The sequence below is a fragment of the Zasmidium cellare genome (assembly GCF_010093935.1).
Source record: "Zasmidium cellare ATCC 36951 unplaced genomic scaffold M409scaffold_13, whole genome shotgun sequence".
In the NCBI taxonomy this organism is placed as follows: Eukaryota; Fungi; Ascomycota; class Dothideomycetes; order Mycosphaerellales; family Mycosphaerellaceae; genus Zasmidium; species Zasmidium cellare.
Genome location: NW_022986957.1, coordinates 733536 through 750972, shown reverse-complemented (window position 1 = coordinate 750972; position 17437 = coordinate 733536). Strand labels below are relative to the sequence as shown.

The following is a 17437-nucleotide window of genomic DNA, read 5'->3' as shown; positions in this document are numbered from 1 at the left end:
ACGATGCCTTATGCCTGAGCCGCTCCATTCTCTCCCGTCTCGCCATTCGCCGAGTCCACGTTATGATAGTCCAGGATTTCAGAATACCTAAGACCGACTGTCAGTATACATCCTCCCCTGCAATCTTAAAACATCTTGCTCGTACATCATGATCTTCCAGGTATCGACCGGAAGATCGGCATCGTTGAAACTCCAATCGAACTTCTCTTCAGCTTCTGGCTCGTCGGTCGGATCGTGGTAGGGTGCGAGATAGGGGTCTGCAAGCGCTTCGCCGGCCTTGACGCGTTTCTGTGGATCGAAGACAAGCATGCGCTCGAGGAGCTCGATAGCTGTGGATCATCAGTGATATTTCAGAATTTACCCGCGATCAGAACGAACCTTGAGGATCAGCGTTCTTGAACTTGTTCTTCAGAGGTTGTCGCTCGCGCTTTGGCAGGGACTGCACGAATCTGAGAGTCTACGCGGAATCCGTCAGTTCCCGCTCCGTCAACCTTCCTTCCATAGCACTCACGTTCTCGCTGCAGATGGTGGAAATAACATCATCCGGAGGCGTGCCCAGCAGCTCAGTGATGATGGAGAACTGGTTGACGTGATCCTTGCCCGGAAAAAGTGGCTTGCCCTCAAGCATCTCTGCAAAGATACATCCCGCACTCCAGATATCCACTTCGACGTCGTACTTTTGCCATGTGAGCATGATCTCGGGGGCTCGGTAGTATCTCGTCGAGACATATCCCGTCATCTGAGGGTCCTGAATACGGGCAAGACCGAAGTCGCAAATCTTCAGGTCGCAGTTTTCGTTGACGAGGATGTTGGAGGGCTTGAGGTCGCGATGCACTACACCAGCAGAGTGGACGTATTTCAAGCCACGCTGAGCTCATCAGTATCCTGACCTCCTTCCAATGCGCATATCGAGACTCACCAGGATCTGGTAGAGGAAGTACTGAATGAATTGCTTCTCGAGCGGTCGCGAGGTCAGGAGCCGGTGCAGGTCGGTGCCGAGCAATTCGGTGACAAAATAACTGTGAGAAGAGAATAAGCCAAGGTTGTAGTCAGGGTGCACTTACCGACGTACATATCCTCAAGCGGGGAGATGAAGATGTCGCTGAGGCTGATCACCTGTGAAGCCGTCAATGTTGCTGCTCAGCGAGTGTCTCGGGTCAATGCGCTTACGTTCTCGTGCTTGAGGTGCTTCAAGAGCTTCAGCTCACGGTAAGTGCGCTTGGAGAGGACTGGCGTGGAGAAGGGCTTCATGATCTTCTTGACGGCCACGGCTTGCCCGGTGAGCTGGTCCTTTGCGGAGCTGGGGATCGTGAGCAGGAGCACCACAAAGCCTCACTTTACCCAACATACCAAACAAGACCAAATGCGCCCATTCCCACAGGTTGCAGATCGGTGTATCTGCATCGCTGTCAGTCCATTCATTGTGGTTGTCCTGTGCCAGAAGCCGCTCGGGCTCCGCGCCTCTTGCCACGAACCTGCTGGTGATCTCGAACGTCGTGCCGAAGATCTGGGCACGTACGAACTCTGCCATGGTGACGGTGTTGGTGCGCGCAGAGCGGTGATTCGGAGGGTCGAAAGGTTCGCGAGTAGGGAGGGTGTCGGTGGGAAGACGGCGTAGGTGTGCAAGCTGCGGTGGTTGTTGCTGCTTGGACGCTGGCTGGCTGCCACAGGGTGGGGCAAATCTGTCTGGAAACCGCGGGAGCTTCAAAACAGTTTTGAGCTGCAGAAGAAGGCGCTGTCACTGTACTCGAAGAGCACAATGTTGATGGCAGTTGCTGTGTGTCGGCGGCTCCGTGGGTGTCGGGTGGTGGTTGTCGCAGAAGCACAGGCAGACTCGGTGGTCAATCAATCACTTCCACCAAAGGTTCAGCAGCCCGTGAAGATCGGCGATCGTTGGCGGCGCGGACCGCGTGCTCGTGCCTGTCCTGATGACGGAACGAAGCAATGCGGCTCTCGTGAAGACGCAGGTGATAGCGCGGCAGATGAAAGAATTCACGTCTTGACGGCCTAGGTTGGAGAGTGAGAGGTAGAGAGTGAGAGGGGAGACGCAGAAGCCAGCGGAAGTGTCTCCGGACGTGAAAAGAGCAGACGGCAGGGTTACAGAGTAGCGTGGTCGTCAAGATCGTCGATGCGTCGAGTCGTCCAAGGAGAGAAACAACGAGCTCTCGTCTGTGACCGCGGTGGCTGATGACACTTCCTACCGCTGCCCAAGATGCTGTCCTGGCCCATCCGCCATACTGCCACTAGCCGCGACTAACTGCTCGAAACTACTACTGCCACGTCCTCGACCTCTCGCGCTATCTGCGGCTCTGCATGGAAGAGGATGGTGATGTCACACCCGTGGCCGCGGTGAAGAATTCACATGCGTTGGAAAACGCGTTCAATGCATGCGGTGTGTGGCATGGCTTGCTCCTCCGGCGTCGATGCTCGTTCAGGCTGGCCCCGTGAGCATATCCCGTCCGATCGCTACAAACCTAAATACAACCGTCCGAGAGTCGCGCAATTCTTACTTATATCGAGCCATGCCTACCTGTTACATATCCCAATGTCTGCCCGACAATTGATCAAGCACAGGAGCGACAAGCATGAAACAGATACTTGGCCCAAGGGATCTTCAAGTCGTCCGTGAAGTGTCGATGTTCAGACAATATCTACAGGCCTACCGTCCACCTCCATGGCCCTACAACGATACAACGATACAATCTTCAAATGTCGCCATGCTCTGAGCACCAGTCCTTCACGAAATTCTCGAAGCTGTCCACTTTCAATGCCCGATTCGAAACCGCAGCGTGGCCAGAACAAGGCCAAACAAGGTCATGGTGAGTAGCAAAGATGAACGTCTCTCTCTCTCCTCCCACGCCGATGTGTGCAGTGTACGCGGCGGAACGACTATCGGCTTGCAAGGCTGCTGTCCGAGCTCCAGCCGACGCCTTCCAGATAGGCCGGGCAGCCGTATCACACGAAGTTGACTCGCTCAAACGTCTGGGGAAGACGACCTCAGGTTGTCACTCCGTTCTTCGCCTATTTAGTCTCAAGTACGTACTGCCAGCACGTGTGATATGGCGCGCCCAAAGTGGTATCCCAGCTCTCTTCGGCAGGGAGCCGGTGCTCTATACACGTGCGAGATGTGTATACGGCAAAGCTGCGCGATTCACTAGCTGGACCAGGGTGGATGGTATTGAGCCGGTCCATCGGCCCTACTGTCCAAGGCCCTCGTGCCAGCGTCATATGCTTGGGGATGGTCGAGATCTCCCGGCCGCAAGCCGGATGCCATTGCTACGGTATGCGGGGAAGTAGTAGAGAGTGTGGTGGGAAGGCAGACGCCGTCATGGTCGGAAGAAGAAAAGGACAGCGCTCACCAGCCGGAATGCCGACGTATGTCACGCGCTGACCTGCCGCCCGAAACAAAATTAGATGTAGTTCTCCCGGTTTCACACAGACTGAGAATAAGATTGACGGTCCTGGTCTCTTGCTTGAGGCTGCACGCATATGCGAGATGGGGCCCCTCGGCCGCGTGCATGGCATCTATCGTCGCGGCTCGCCTGCGCTGTGGCTGAGGAGGTGATACTGTACCGTTCATCCGCGTCTACCCCCATCCATCATCGGCTCACGAGAGTAGTGAGAGTGAAGTGTGTGCAAGACGCGAACGATCTGCAAACCTAGTAGTCAGCAACATCTGGGAGCTTGTGTCGGCCTCTGCATCGTCTCCCCTCTCGTCGTGACCTGTCCTGTACACTCGCCGTCGAAGCGTGCATGAGCCGAACATCCAGGCCAACAGCGCAGCCGTGAGAGTTTGCATTGCTCGCCCCCGTCCAGCTAAGCCCCGGGCATCGTGTGTGTCGTGTCTCTGAGACCGACGACCGGCTAGCTCGCCGACGCCGACTGCTTTGACCGTGCGCTCATCTCGTGGCGGAGGAGCATCATCGACACCAACCGCAAACCCAACCTACCTACCCGCTCTGGACGCATCCGTCCGCTGTGGAGTTCACACCGCAGCACCTCCGCCACTCCACCACCCCAACCACCACACTCACGCACGCACGACCTCTGCCTCCCCGCCCGCCTCTGCACGCCAGACCACAGCACCGCCCTCTCCGCCCGCAGCCCGGTCGACTTCACGCATCCCCAGCTCGTTTGGTCTCGACCTGCACCGCGCGCGGCCTGCTGCTGCTGCTGCTGCTCGCTCGAGCTTGGCGGGTACTCACTGGATCGGGCAGCCCGCACCACCAGGACAAAGCCACGAGTACCTGCATTCCGCGCCGTCGCCTAGCTTGCAAGCGGCCTTCCATCCCTACCTACCGCCGCGATCAGCCAGAGACACCCGTTCCCACTGCGCACGACCGATCTCTCCCCAATCCCCACGCCTGGAGCAGCAGCGGTTTGGAGTTGCCACAGCAGCCGCCTGAGCTCACTCGAGCGGTCGGGCATTCCCGACTTTCACCATGGGCGCGTGCATGAGCAGCGGCAATCCTGACGAGCCCGACTCGAAGAAGCGCAGTCAGATGATAGACCGCTCACTGGAGGAAGATTCAAAGAAGCTACGGCGAGAATGCAAGATATTACTGTTGGGTAGGCGGATATGGAGTGGAATGTGCACTTCGAGGGCAATGCTAACAAGTGCGTGTAGGCTCTGGCGAGAGCGGGAAGAGCACAATCGTCAAACAGATGAAGATCATACACCAGAATGGCTACAGTGTTGACGAGCTCGCATTGTACCGACATACAATCTACAAGAACCTGATAGATTGCGCAAAGGCCCTCATTGGCGCCATGCGGCAGTTCGAGACCGAGGCCGAGGACCCGGCGAATCGAGACCTTTGTGATTTTATCATGGAGTACACGGTTGACCCCGACCCGCAACAGGCGTTGGATACCAAGGTTGGCGATGCAATTGGCAGTATATGGAAAGATCCATGTATACCCAAGGTCTTCGACCACCAAAACGAGTTCTACTTGATGGACTCAGCGCCATAGTACGTCTACGAGGCTTGGCTATAACTTTACCATTGGCTGACCAACCCCTAGCTTCTTTGATGAAGTGACAAGGATATCGGCCCCCGACTACATTCCCACAGAGGCCGACGTACTACGAGCGAGAACGAAAACGACTGGTATCTATGAAACGAGATTCCAAATGGGCCAATTGAGCATACAGTATGTTGGCTCTATTCCTCGGCTTAACGGAACTAACAATACATAGCATGTTCGATGTCGGCGGCCAACGAAGCGAGCGGAAGAAGTGGATACACTGCTTCGAGAATGTGACCTCAATCATTTTCTGCGTAGCACTCAGCGAATACGACCAAGTCCTACTAGAGGAGAGCAGTCAGGTAAGTTGGTACGGTCAATGGCGTAAGTGATGCTGGTCTGACCCCGAGTAGAACCGTATGATGGAATCACTGGTCCTCTTCGACTCTGTCGTCAACTCGCGATGGTTTATGAGAACCTCTATCATCCTGTTCCTGAACAAAGTCGATCTTTTCCGGGCAAAGCTGTCCAAGTCACCTTTAGCGAACTACTTCCCGGACTATTCAGGTGGCAACGATGTCAATCGAGCCGCGAAGTATCTCCTATGGAGATTCAACCAGGTCAATCGAGCACACCTGAACCTTTACCCTCAGTAGGTCGATCATATATTGACCTGCCACACCACATACTGATAATTTGTAGTCTGACACAAGCGACCGACACGTCGAATATTCGCCTGGTCTTCGCGGCCGTGAAAGAAACAATTCTCCAAAACGCGCTCAAAGATTCAGGCATCTTATAACGACACAGCATACGCGTTGTCCAGCATATGGCGCATCATCTACGGGGTTCCACTTTATTTTAGGTTGCCACGCTCCATCAACGACGACATCTCTTCTTGACATTTTGTTTCCAGTATCGGCAAGCGGGCGTTTGCGGCGTGACAGGCGCTCGACAGCGCAGCTCGAATGCGGCAGAGGCGTCATCCTGGGATGGGCGATGGTACGCCATCGAAGGCTTGCTTTTATCTGAAAGGGCAGGCCACGTTATTTTGATCTTGTTCCAACATCATGGATTGCTTTGGCGGAGGAGAGAACACAAAAAGCTGGTCTTTTAGCGTGGCGTCGCGCTCTCATTCGAAGGAAATTTTTTCTGTTCTGTGTTTTGCTGAAAGGTTGGAGATCTCGAGTCGACACATGACCGCAATCAGAAGCGCGCAAGCGAGTTTTGAGTGGGAACAGGGGGCAGAAGAAGACGGAGAAGAGCTTGGTGGGAAGGGAGAGAATGCAATGTGCATGTCCGCCTCAGAGGGAGGGTGAAATACTACGTGGGCGAAGGGCAGGCAGGATCTTTATGTGATACGCATGCATTACCGCGAGACTTGAGCTGGCAATGGCTCGCTCGAGAGAGTCGGGACTCCCTGTGTGCTGTTTGGATAATGTGGGCTTCCCCAACCATCATCTGCTGTATGTGTGTGTGCCCCCAATAATGAAATACTACGTCTCTGATCAACAACACTACGAGTTCCTGAGTTCAATGTTCCTGAGATATTCATATCGCATCTCCACCTGCATGTCATGGACAGGGGTGTGAAACGGTTCCTGCATCCATGCCAAGACATGTGAAAGTCAACGTCTACTGTCCAACTTTTGACGTCCCTCCAGCCCCGTATGCGCAACATCTTCGCGAACACGTCGAGATTCTGGGGAGAAATCAATTTCGAAGAGTCTGACGAGGCGACTTGTGCTGCGTCTGATCCTCGTGCCTCGTGCCTTCCCGATCCCGTGCATGCGACACCCCAAGCCATGAACCGAACTCACCCTTGTCCCAGACACGTGGACCTGCAGCGAGCAAACGGGTGAATGGGAAGCATTAACTGATAAGTTTCTCTCTTCACGGTAGGTAGGCGGCGTGTCGTCACGGCACTCCCGCCCTCTCTCGCGCGTGTCGTATTTCTTGTGCACCGGTGGCTCACACAGTCCCAAACCACCGTCTCGCGCCGCTGCCGTCGCTCAAGTTACACAACGCCCACATCAGCGAAACTGAATTCTTGGAAAAGCACTCACTCGCTACGACGCACAGTGTGGGCGGTGACGAAGACCTCGAGGCTAGGTTGCTGCGTGGTTTTTTCTTGTTTCTGTTGTTGCTCACCTGATTGACAGACCGACTGACCCTGTTGGATTCCTTCCTTGGACTGCTCGACCCGCCGAGATTATTTTACACCTTTATGAAAAGATCTTAAAACCACTCGACACTCGCTCCTGCGCCTCGACGCCATCTGCGATGCTCTTCCCTCGAGCCGACGATGGAGTCCCACCCATTACCGCACAATGGCCCGTTAAAGACATCGTCTACGTCGCAATTGTGGGCACGGTCATGCTAGCGGCCCTCCTCGAATGGATCCTCTGGCTTCTCGCCTTCCTCTACTGCCTCGTCAAGGTTTTTCAGAAAGCCACGGATGAAAGCAGGTGGAGCATACGAATTCTCTGCATTCTGAACAGCATCTTCTTCATTGGGATGCGCTGCGTGTTCCTGCCGATTATGGTGGTGACTCTGCCGTTGCCGGCGCAGGTCGTGCAGTATTTTCCGGAGGAGATGGTGGAGGTGTTGCAGTGGTTCGCTTTTTACTCGTTCGCCGGGCTGCTTACCATACCTTGGCTGTTTTGTGTGTATCAGCTGGTGACACACAATGTTGGACGGCAGAGGAAGATCAAAACTGTGTTGGACGAGTTCTCGGCACCGAAGGTGGTCATCATCATGCCTTGTTACAATGAGGAGCCGGACATTCTGTTGAGGACAGTCGACTCGATGGTGGAATGCGACTACCCGGCCTCTTGTCTACATATCTTCCTCTCTTTCGATGGCGACCAGGAGAATGAGTTGTACCTCAACACCATCGAGAAGCTCGGAATACCTTTGACCCTCGACACATATCCGAAGAGCATCGACGTCAACTATCACGGCTGTCGGATCACAGTGTCGAGGTTTCCACACGGTGGCAAGCGAAGCTGTCAGAAGAAGACTTTCCGCCTCATCGACAAGGTCTACGCCGAGTATCTCCGCCGCAACGACAATCTCTTCCTGCTCTTCATCGACTCCGATTGCATACTCGATAAAGTCTGCATTCAGAACTTCGTGTACGAGATGGAGCTCAAGCCAGGAAGTAAGCACAATATGCTTGCAATGACTGGAGTCATCACGTCTACGACCGAGAAGAATACCCTCATCACAGTCCTCCAAGATATGGAGTACATTCACGGCCAGCTGTTCGAACGCTCTGTCGAGTCTGGATGCGGAGCTGTTACCTGCCTTCCTGGTGCTCTGACCATTCTCCGCTTCTCAGCGTTTCGCAAGATGGCCAAGTACTATTTCGCAGACAAGACAGAGCAGTGCGACGACCTGTTCGACTATGGCAAGTGCCACCTAGGCGAGGACCGATGGCTCACTCATCTCTTCATGATCGGCGCGCAGGAGCGGTATCAGATCCAGATGAATACAGGAGCCTTCTGCAAGACAGAGGCAGTACAGACCTTCAGGAGCCTGTTGAAGCAGCGGCGACGTTGGTTTCTGGGCTTCATCACCAACGAAGTCTGCATGTTGACAGACATCCGCCTGTGGACGCGGTACCCAATTCTTCTCCTAATTCGACTTGCTCAGAACACTATTCGGACGACTGCACTGCTGTTCTTCATCATGGTCATCTCGATCTTGACCACATCACAGAAAGTCGCGAACCTTCCGGTTGGCTTCATTGCGGTCTCCCTGGGCTTGAACTGGGCGTTGATGCTCTACTTCGGTGCGAAACTGGGCAGATACAAGATCATGCTGTATCCACTGATGTTCGTCCTGAATCCCTTTTTCAACTGGCTGTACATGGTCTACGGCATCTTTACCGCGGGAAGTCGCACTTGGGGTGGTCCTCGAGCAGATGCTGGGAAAGCAGATGAGACAAAGACACCTGAGCAAGCTGTTGCAGAAGCACAGGCGATGGGGGATGAACTCAATGTCGTGCCGGAGACGTTCAGACCCGCGGTCGAAATCGCTCGACAGAAGTCGCTCCGTACTCCTTTGATGCCCTCGAGTCGGCTCGAGGGTCGCTTCGCCCCAGCCGAAGCACTGCCAGGTGGATGGTATCAGCAGGTCAACGACTCCGGCCAACTTCGCCCCGATATGGCACCTCGTGGAGATGAGGAGATGGTGATATACCACAAGGGACCGAGAAGAGACAGCACCGATTCTTTCCTGAGCTCCCAGCACACGATCCACACGCCTCGAAGAGTCGAGAGCATCTTTGGCTTTGAGAATGCTAGGGATTACCATGGGCAGCAGCACGAGCAGCTCCGAGCAGCTTTGGAGTCTGCGATAAGACCTCAGCGTGCCGTGCCTGCCTTCAGCAATGGTCCACTTTTACCAGCGTCACGGACGAGAGACTCGAGTGTATCATCGTTGCGGTCGGCAGAGTCTGACTCTTCGGTTGATATGCACTTTGGTGTACCCAGCTGTGCCCCAGTCACCGTGGCGGGTCCCTCCCAACCATCCCCATCAGCACCTCAGAGCCGACCAGCCGTTCGTGCACCGACAAGACACACCGAGCCACGAGAGCGACCAAGCACCCTCTCAGCACCAGAAGCCGCCTACCGCCCAACAGGCCGCTTCTCCAACGGCGACCAAAGCAGCGCCCTTCGCACAGCGCGAAGTCCCTTAGCCCGCAAGAGCTATACCCGCCTCGCAACAGACGACGCCCCATCAACAGCAGGTACGAGCACCGAAGTCGAAGTCAGAGTCCCCACTCGCACATCTGAGACGGACGACGAGCAGCCGCGAGGACGACGGAGGAGAACATCGACGTCTGTCGGACCAGATGGGAGACGGAGACTGAGCAAGCAGCCGCGTGGGAAGGGCAGTCGATCGTCGAGTCGGGCTTGCATGTGATGAATGTTGGGACGAGTGAGACGCGTGTGTAGTTGTGAAGGCATTGATGGATTGGGAGTCTTGCATTGCACGAAATGGGAAATGGCAGTAACGATACAGATTAGCGTAAGAGCAACAACTTTCTATGAGAAGCACGGCAGGACTTCAAATACATGCCGTCGGGCATAACTGCACCGACGCCAACTAGACCCACGAGCCTATGACGAATGGCTTTGGGCGCCATTGAAGTCCGCGGTCTGGGACCGGGCGCCGCTAGTTCTTTTAGTCTGGAAAGCTGTTAGTCTTTGTAGAATGGTGTTCGCTCGATGTTTAGCTCTCTCGAATGATGACAGACGGTGCCGGACTATTGATCGATTCCAAGCCAGTTCTCGTCCTCGGGCTTTTGTTTGGGGGCCTGGATTTTTGAGAGAGGGTGGCTATGTTGATGGATATATCTCGCTTTTGTTACAAGCGTCCCGTCGACCGCAGATGCTGACGCGGCAGACGGAACCCACCAGGCAGGCAGCGGAGGAGGAGGAAAAATCCTTGTTTCTGGATGCATGTGAGAAATGCCCAGGAAACCCAAACGAACAGTGACAGACACCGTATCCACGGCCTCACGCCCCAAGACGCCTGTCAGCAATGCATCGGGTAATGATGAATCAGGCAACATCGAGGACAGCGGCAGCGCTGTCCGACATTTCCAGCAAAAATGGGACATGCCGCTCCAGTTCGTGAACTTCGACCATCCCTCTCAGGCTAGTGCAAGGCATCATCGAAAAATGGTGAGGAGCCATGTGACGAGTTTGCAGCATAGGCATAAGCGACAGAAGAAGGGGGTGGAAGAGGATCCGGAGGATGGCGAGTCTGGTGCTAGTGGCAGTGTAGTGAGCAAGGGGAGGAAGAGGAGAGAGGGTGTGCACGATGAGGAAAGGGCAGGGGAAAGTTCAACGAGCGACGATGCGCAGAGACTTGCCTCTTCGCAAACGCGAAGGGAGGACGATCCTCAAGACCAGACAATGTTGAATCAGCAGGTGGCCATGGGGAGAGTCGATCCTTTTGGAGCTCGCGATGTTGACTGGTCGGTCAATATACCGTCCTTGATCGATCACTGTGAGTGCTTTATAGGAGCCACACGACTTGCAGTACTGATAATTACGACCAGACCTGAGCCGTGCACGAGTGTATATGAGATCGCAAGGGTTAGCGGAGGACACCAGACTCCTGCATCCTCGACTCGTCCAGCCTCGACTCTACCTGGATGGATTCCTGTTCAATGCACTCATCACCTTGACCACGACAAGCGTCGCGGTAACGAGTGAAGGAAGACGGTGCGAACCTCTTGTGGCGTGGCTCAGGAACAACTTTTTGATGACTATCCGAGCGGCGATTCGACAAGGCTTTGACGATCGAAAGGTCCTAGCGGTCGGTATGGCGCTGCTCATCGGGTGGGAATTGGTGAGTCTGGAAACCATGCTTTTCAAACTTCGTCGACTCGCTGACACGGCACTTTGACAGGACGTCGGAGACGCCGCCACCTGCGAGATCCACGTCAAAGCATTGCCAAGCGTGATGAATGATGGCGCAACTCCCAAAGCCATCAAGAGCGACTTTGACTACGGCGACGAGGGCAAAGTCGCAGTGTTTCGCGGCGGTCGAAAGATGCCACCAGGATTCGCTTTCTACGGCTCGCAGAACCTCTTGCCGGGATCACTCATGTTCCACGTCGGCAGCTTGATGTATTATGACCCGTCAAGAGAAGGCTCGAGTATATGGATGAGAGAGCTGTGGGGTTCCATTGGGGCCTGTGCGCCAACTGAAGTCGTCGCATCGAAAGCAGCTTCTAAGCCGACCTTGAGCTCCCGCATTGCACAGCTGGTTCGACAAGCCGGTATCATGCTCGGCTCGTTCATGAGACTGAGCGCTGGCGAACGTCCCGTCGCTCAGCCGCTCATAGGTGGTCTTCGGGCGTTATGGCACGCAACCCTGTCGAAGGACTGGCAGTTGCTGATCGGGACGATCTATGACGAGATCCTGTTGTGGTGTCTGTGCGTGTTTTGTACGACGTCGGGTTATCGAGATCGAGATCATCTGGAAGCTATCGGTCAGTTGCTGGCGAATCTGGATATCCGCAACTTGGACCGTTTGATTGCTCTGCTGGGGGCGTATCTCTGTCCACCCGGGTTGTATGCGCCTTTGGCAGAGCTGTGGAGATATTCTTCTAGTGAGCATGGATAACAAGACGCGTTTGGTCGGTTTTGTGAGCCAGATTTGGTGTGTACCCAAAGACAGACATTCATCTGCTTTCTCATGTCACTGAGCTAGCATCTCTTTTCCAAATGTAAGCCGTTGGATGCCCGCTTTTCGGGCAACAGTAGCTCTCGGTACTGAGATTTTCTGACATGATTTGACGCGCACGTCAATTCAGAAACGTGTCACGGTCTGTGAATTGCCCGCGAGAGAATGTTGAAGTGAGGTTCGATCTTGCCCCTGCGTGTCTCATGTAGCAAGCTTCGCGCTACGGCTCGGAACTAACGTAGAAAACGGGCCGCACTCCGCTCGATCTCGTCCGGTGAGATGGTGCTGTTTCTCTCGCCTTCAACACAGCACACTCCACCTCCAACAGACACGTTCGCCGCACTCCGCCAACATGTTCTGGCCATATCCCTGAGGCCCATACCAGCTGTGCCTTTGTAATAGGCATCACCAACTATACGAAGACCATCCGATGGCCACCAACATGAAGTCCAAACCCGTTAATGGCGAGACACCCTCCAGTCCTCCACTGCCAAATGAGCCCACCACTGGAGAAACTCGCATTGTGGACATAGATCCTCAGGGCGATTTGGTGCTCAACATCAAGCACGGGACAGCCGATCACCAATTTCGCGCCAGCACCGCCGCCCTGAAGACGAACTCGAAGTACTTCAGTGGCCTACTCCAGGGTCGTTTCGGCGAGAGCGAGAGGATAGAGAAGAGCCACGCAGAGTTGAAGAGCAAGTATGGCAGTCCTTCCAAAAGCCCTGCCGCGGAACTGCCAATCATATACATTGAGGATATTGGCCGAATCTCTGCGGTCAAGTCGATAGAGCCTCTGTGTACCGACTTCCTTACCGTCCTTCACGGCAAAGAACCGCAGACGAGCTTGCCTCCAGTTGCGAACTTAGCCAATCTTGCTATCGTCGCAGACCGTTTCGATTCTTTGGATGCAGTTCGCGCCTACGTGAGGCGTAGGAAGATTCCTCGGGCTATCGATGGAAAGACAACCCCGAAGGCCGAGAACAGCCTGTCTGAAGAGAAAGTGAGGCAAAGGGTCTTGGTCGCCGTCCTGCTCGACTACGGCCCTTGGCTTGAGAAGTACAGTGCCCGCATGATCACGAAAGGCTGGGTTGGTAAAGAGGCCACCGAGTCGGCTGCTCTATGGTGGGACTTGCCTTCGAGGCTTGAAGAAGAGCTGGCTTTTCGGAGAGACAGTATCTTGGATACATTCCAATCGCTTCAGGCATACTTCTTGCGCCTCTACACTTCGCGCGAGCGGCAATGTAAGCTGGGCTATGATTCATCTGCGCAGTGTGATTCTTTCCAGCTGGGCGAAATGATACGATTCTTCACAAGGTCCGGAACTCTACAACTTCAGGGAACGATTCTCGACACCGCAGAGCCACCTTTGCCATACGAAGGGGACATCTTCAACTTGGTTGATTTGTTGCGACAAGTCCCAGAGTATCAAATCGACAGGAACCATTCTCATTGCGGCATCAGGACGAGACTGATCCCCTTGTTGGATCTAATCACGGAGAGCCTCTACTTCATTGGGATCTGTCCTGAATGCTGGTCGCAAAGCCGTATTGAACACGCTTGGATGGAAGGCAAGCCTCCCTTGACATGGAAGAGGCAATCGCATCGACTGCGCAATTCGGGGCACAAGGAGTTGCATGCTAACGTTGGAGCGTTATTCACCGCGACTGACAGAGATTGGGCGTCCTGAGTCCTCAACGAGCTTGCTGCGGTCATCTGAGGGGCCAGGAAATCTGCCCTGACACCTTCATTGCACGCGCGGGGTAGTTGGAATAGCTCAGGATAATGACCGGTCTATTGGCGCCGTGACATTGTCTGAGCCGGAGATTGAGTATGTGCAGACTGTGGGACAAGCATGCTAAGCCTGAGGCTGTGTTCGTTGTGTGGGCGGCCCCGCGAATCAGGTGACAGTCTCAAGCTGCTGCGCCCTCTTTGCCTCCACATCTTGCGGCCGTCCGCGTGCAAACTCTCTGCTGACACGACTCCTTGTGGACGTCCTTGTCACTACCCCATGCGAAATGACCGCCGCAGCATATGGCTGTGGTTGTGTTGATGGCCTCAATAATTCGCGTGAAGACTTCGCCCAAAGCAGGGGTAAGGCGTTCGAACACCTCGGAAGGCGGTGCTTGATCGTTAGGTAGGTAGAGAGGTATAAGATATTCATTTGGTCCCTTAACGACGACAAGAAACATTTCGCATTTGTACTCACTTGGCACTACGATCCATTACGGGTGGCGACAGTTGAAGCTTCCGCGAGACCCGCACTACTGCCAGAAGGACAAAGAGCATGGCCACTGCCACAAACATATCTTACCAAACATTCTCCCCGCTCGAACGCAACTCGACAAACTCTTCACTCCAGTTACACGGCAAGATGTTCTCCTCTATAAAGCACAAGCTCAGTCGCAAGGGCACCAACCCCATCTCACGAAGCGCCAGCATGAAGCCAGAAGCGAATTCACATCCTCAGGTCAACGCATCACCGACGACTAGGCGGCCGGCGCCAGGCGCGAACAACCCATTCCAAAGCCCTGGCGATGCGCCGCCAGCATATTCTCCTGCGCCAAATGCGGCGCCCATACCGCAAGTGACGGTGTCGCAGCCCAGTCAAACCGCCGACGACCATTACGCATTCCTGACGAGTTTCGACACCATCTTCCTCATCGACGACAGCGGATCGATGGCTGGTGGTCTTTGGCGCGAGACTGGCCAGGCGCTCGAAGCTATTACTCCGATTTGCACGGAGCATGATGCTGATGGGATTGATATTTACTTCCTCAATCACGGCGACTCGCCGTTCCACCACAACGTCACGACCTCCGGCACCGTCCGCGAGATATTTCAAGTGGTTCGCCCCGGTGGAGGAACACCCACCGGCCAACGCCTCAACGCCATCCTCCGCCCATACTTGCAAAAGTACGCCAAAGCCCCGGAAACCACCAAACCCATCAACATCATCTGCATCACCGACGGCGAACCCAGCGACGACGTCGAAAGCCCCCTCATCCAAGCCGCCAAGAAACTCGACAAGCTCGATGCGCCCGCCTGGCAAATCGGCGTGCAATTCTTCCAAGTCGGTCGCGATGAGAAGGCGAAAGCTCATTTGAAGCAGCTGGACGATGAGCTGGCGGAAATTGCGGGCGATGACGATCTGAGGGACATTGTGGACACCGTGCCTTTCACAGGCGAGGAGGGAACACAATTGACTGGTGACGGTATCCTCAAGGTCGTGCTCGGCGCGGTGAATCGGAGGTTGGACCGGAAGAAGAGTAAAGATCTTCATCGGTAGATGGGGATTGGGGGATGTGTTTTTCTTGTGGGATACCCTTGGAAATTTTGGGTTCTTGGGGAGGCTGCTGAGGCTATGGGGATATGGAGGCTGGCTCTGCTGGATTTCTTCTATACGATAGGGTTGCTGTAGAGGCTACTCTTCTTCAATTGAACTTGACATTTTTGGAAGCCCCCTTCTCCTACCTCGTTCAAGTCTGCCAGTTATCATTGTTCAAGATTCTCTCTGTCACGTTCCTCAGAACTTGAAATCATTTCTCTCCTGTCAATCATAGCAAGAAATCAAAAGTCATTGAGACGAAGAGCTTGGAGATCAGAACGCCGAAGTGCCCGCAGCGAATCGCAACGATGTCCTCAGGGAGAGCAGAACACCTCGACGAAGAGTACAAATCATGCAGCGTGTATTGCTCAAACAATGTCGATGTTCGCTCCTTCCACCTCTTCGAACGACGCGCGCCTGCCTTCCTCTTCACATGCTGCCTGCTAGCGCGTCTGCTTGAACTCTAATTTCGACTTCACTTCACAAGCTTTCTCCGTCCTCTCTTCTTCCTCTCATCAACACACAACTTCAATTTCGACTGCACTCTTCGCGAGTGGCGTGGACACTCAGCGGATCGGTGAGATGCCAATCCCTTTGCCGTGAACGTGGGCAGCGCTGACACCATGAAACAGATGAAGCCCACGATGTTGACCTTCAGCGAACACAAGGTCCAACGAGTCTTGGACTCGCTCAGAGACCTGAACCCCACAGAATTCGGCGACTTTCAACAAGTACTGCAAAACTACGAGCCGGAGAAGAGGAATGACGAGTGCGGTTTCCTCAAACTCCCTGCCGAGATCCGAAATCGCATCTACCACTACGTCGCCGAGGATGCACATGCTGCATTTGTTGTTCCCAAGAATATTTCGGCTACTGAGGACACAAAGCTTGCTCTAACCCTGCGAGACAAGGATGGCAAGAAGGTGCGACCAGGCCTTCTCGGCACCTGCCGCCAGATCTTCAAGGAGTTCCATGGCATATTCTACAGCGCAGACCACATCAAAGCATGGGTCTGGTGAGATGGCGCCGAGGATGAGCGTGTTAAACAACCCGCCTTTCTGGACGCAGTCGTGAACACGAAGCACCACGTGTTCACCGGCGATTTCAACTCGAGTCTCAGCGAGCTAAGAGCGAGAGCCTCCGAGCCTCCGAGCCTCCAAGCCTTCGATCACTAGCGAGAGGTTACCGCGAGGTTGCCTTGACCGACGGAGATGTTGCCTTCAGATCGTTCTCACTGCCCCTCGTTTCGCCTTGGACTCGTGACCCGATGAGTATCGGAGAGTACCGCATCACGAGCACTTGCCTCGATCTGGCGACTTCGCCGCTTCTGCCGCCAAAGGAGGAGAGATGCGCACTATGTATTGTGAGCATGGGACCTGAGAGAGCGGCGTCGGCAAAGAGATATTACCACTGATCAGAATTTTCGACTGCAAATCGCTCGAGACAATACTCAACATGGGAGACGGGGAGTCTCTCACAAGCTGCTGCAATCTTGTTGGAATTGCTCAAAACTCCCACGATGAGTCTCACGCCGGGCAGCCACACGGATGGACATGACCACCAATTAGCTCACAATATGAAATGCATGTATGCCTTACCTTCAGCGTCTCCTTACAGTTAAACACTCACCTCATTCCCTTCGTTCAACCCCCAACAACAGATGAAAGCGACACTATCCACCGTCTTCAAATCCACATATCTCCAACGCTCACCTCACTCACCTCACTTCAGACCCCAACAACAGAAAACAAGAAAGCGAAACAATCCATCATCTCCAGAACCCACATATCTCATTTCATTCAGAAGCCATCCTATCCTCAGCACAACAACAACTGCAGCTGCAACAAAAAGGAGGCTGGTCTCAAATCACTATCTACACACACCCACCAAAGACAAAAAGAAGTAGAAGCAATCAATGCCCACTTTCCCCTT

General features: G+C 54.3%; 7 protein-coding genes across 7 annotated transcripts; 6 read left to right on the top strand and 1 right to left on the bottom strand.

Moving 5' to 3' along the window:
• Positions 1–8: 8 nt before the first annotated feature.
• On the bottom strand, positions 9–1531 carry M409DRAFT_36410 (uncharacterized protein; the record flags this gene model as incomplete). The annotated part of the gene is made up of 9 exons (XM_033810549.1): positions 9–87; positions 146–329; positions 379–457; positions 512–868; positions 920–1019; positions 1073–1116; positions 1171–1300; positions 1351–1398; positions 1476–1531. 9 exons carry the CDS (start codon positions 1529–1531, stop codon positions 9–11), a joined length of 1077 nt encoding a protein of 358 aa, XP_033669198.1.
• Positions 1532–4442: 2911 nt separating this feature from the next.
• On the top strand, positions 4443–5770 carry M409DRAFT_65753 (uncharacterized protein; the record flags this gene model as incomplete). The annotated part of the gene is made up of 6 exons (XM_033816649.1): positions 4443–4569; positions 4628–4973; positions 5026–5154; positions 5201–5330; positions 5382–5620; positions 5671–5770. 6 exons carry the CDS (start codon positions 4443–4445, stop codon positions 5768–5770), a joined length of 1071 nt encoding a protein of 356 aa, XP_033669197.1.
• A 1481-nt stretch (positions 5771–7251) lies between these two features.
• On the top strand, positions 7252–9900 carry M409DRAFT_65752 (glycosyltransferase family 2 protein; the record flags this gene model as incomplete). The annotated part of the gene is made up of 1 exon (XM_033816648.1): positions 7252–9900. The coding sequence occupies one exon, from the start codon at positions 7252–7254 to the stop codon at positions 9898–9900; it is 2649 nt and encodes an 882-aa protein (XP_033669196.1).
• A 548-nt stretch (positions 9901–10448) lies between these two features.
• Positions 10449–12117, top strand: M409DRAFT_21743 (uncharacterized protein; the record flags this gene model as incomplete). The annotated part of the gene is made up of 3 exons (XM_033806003.1): positions 10449–10992; positions 11045–11337; positions 11398–12117. The coding sequence occupies 3 exons, from the start codon at positions 10449–10451 to the stop codon at positions 12115–12117; spliced, it is 1557 nt and encodes a 518-aa protein (XP_033669195.1).
• A 502-nt stretch (positions 12118–12619) lies between these two features.
• Positions 12620–13867, top strand: M409DRAFT_21742 (uncharacterized protein; the record flags this gene model as incomplete). The annotated part of the gene is made up of 1 exon (XM_033806002.1): positions 12620–13867. One exon carries the CDS (start codon positions 12620–12622, stop codon positions 13865–13867), a length of 1248 nt encoding a protein of 415 aa, XP_033669194.1.
• A 684-nt stretch (positions 13868–14551) lies between these two features.
• Positions 14552–15466, top strand: M409DRAFT_65751 (uncharacterized protein; the record flags this gene model as incomplete). The annotated part of the gene is made up of 1 exon (XM_033816647.1): positions 14552–15466. The coding sequence occupies one exon, from the start codon at positions 14552–14554 to the stop codon at positions 15464–15466; it is 915 nt and encodes a 304-aa protein (XP_033669193.1).
• A 662-nt stretch (positions 15467–16128) lies between these two features.
• M409DRAFT_53582 (uncharacterized protein) lies at positions 16129–16524 on the top strand (the record flags this gene model as incomplete). Its single annotated transcript, XM_033812416.1, has 1 exon — positions 16129–16524. The coding sequence occupies one exon, from the start codon at positions 16129–16131 to the stop codon at positions 16522–16524; it is 396 nt and encodes a 131-aa protein (XP_033669192.1).
• Positions 16525–17437: the final 913 nt, after the last annotated feature.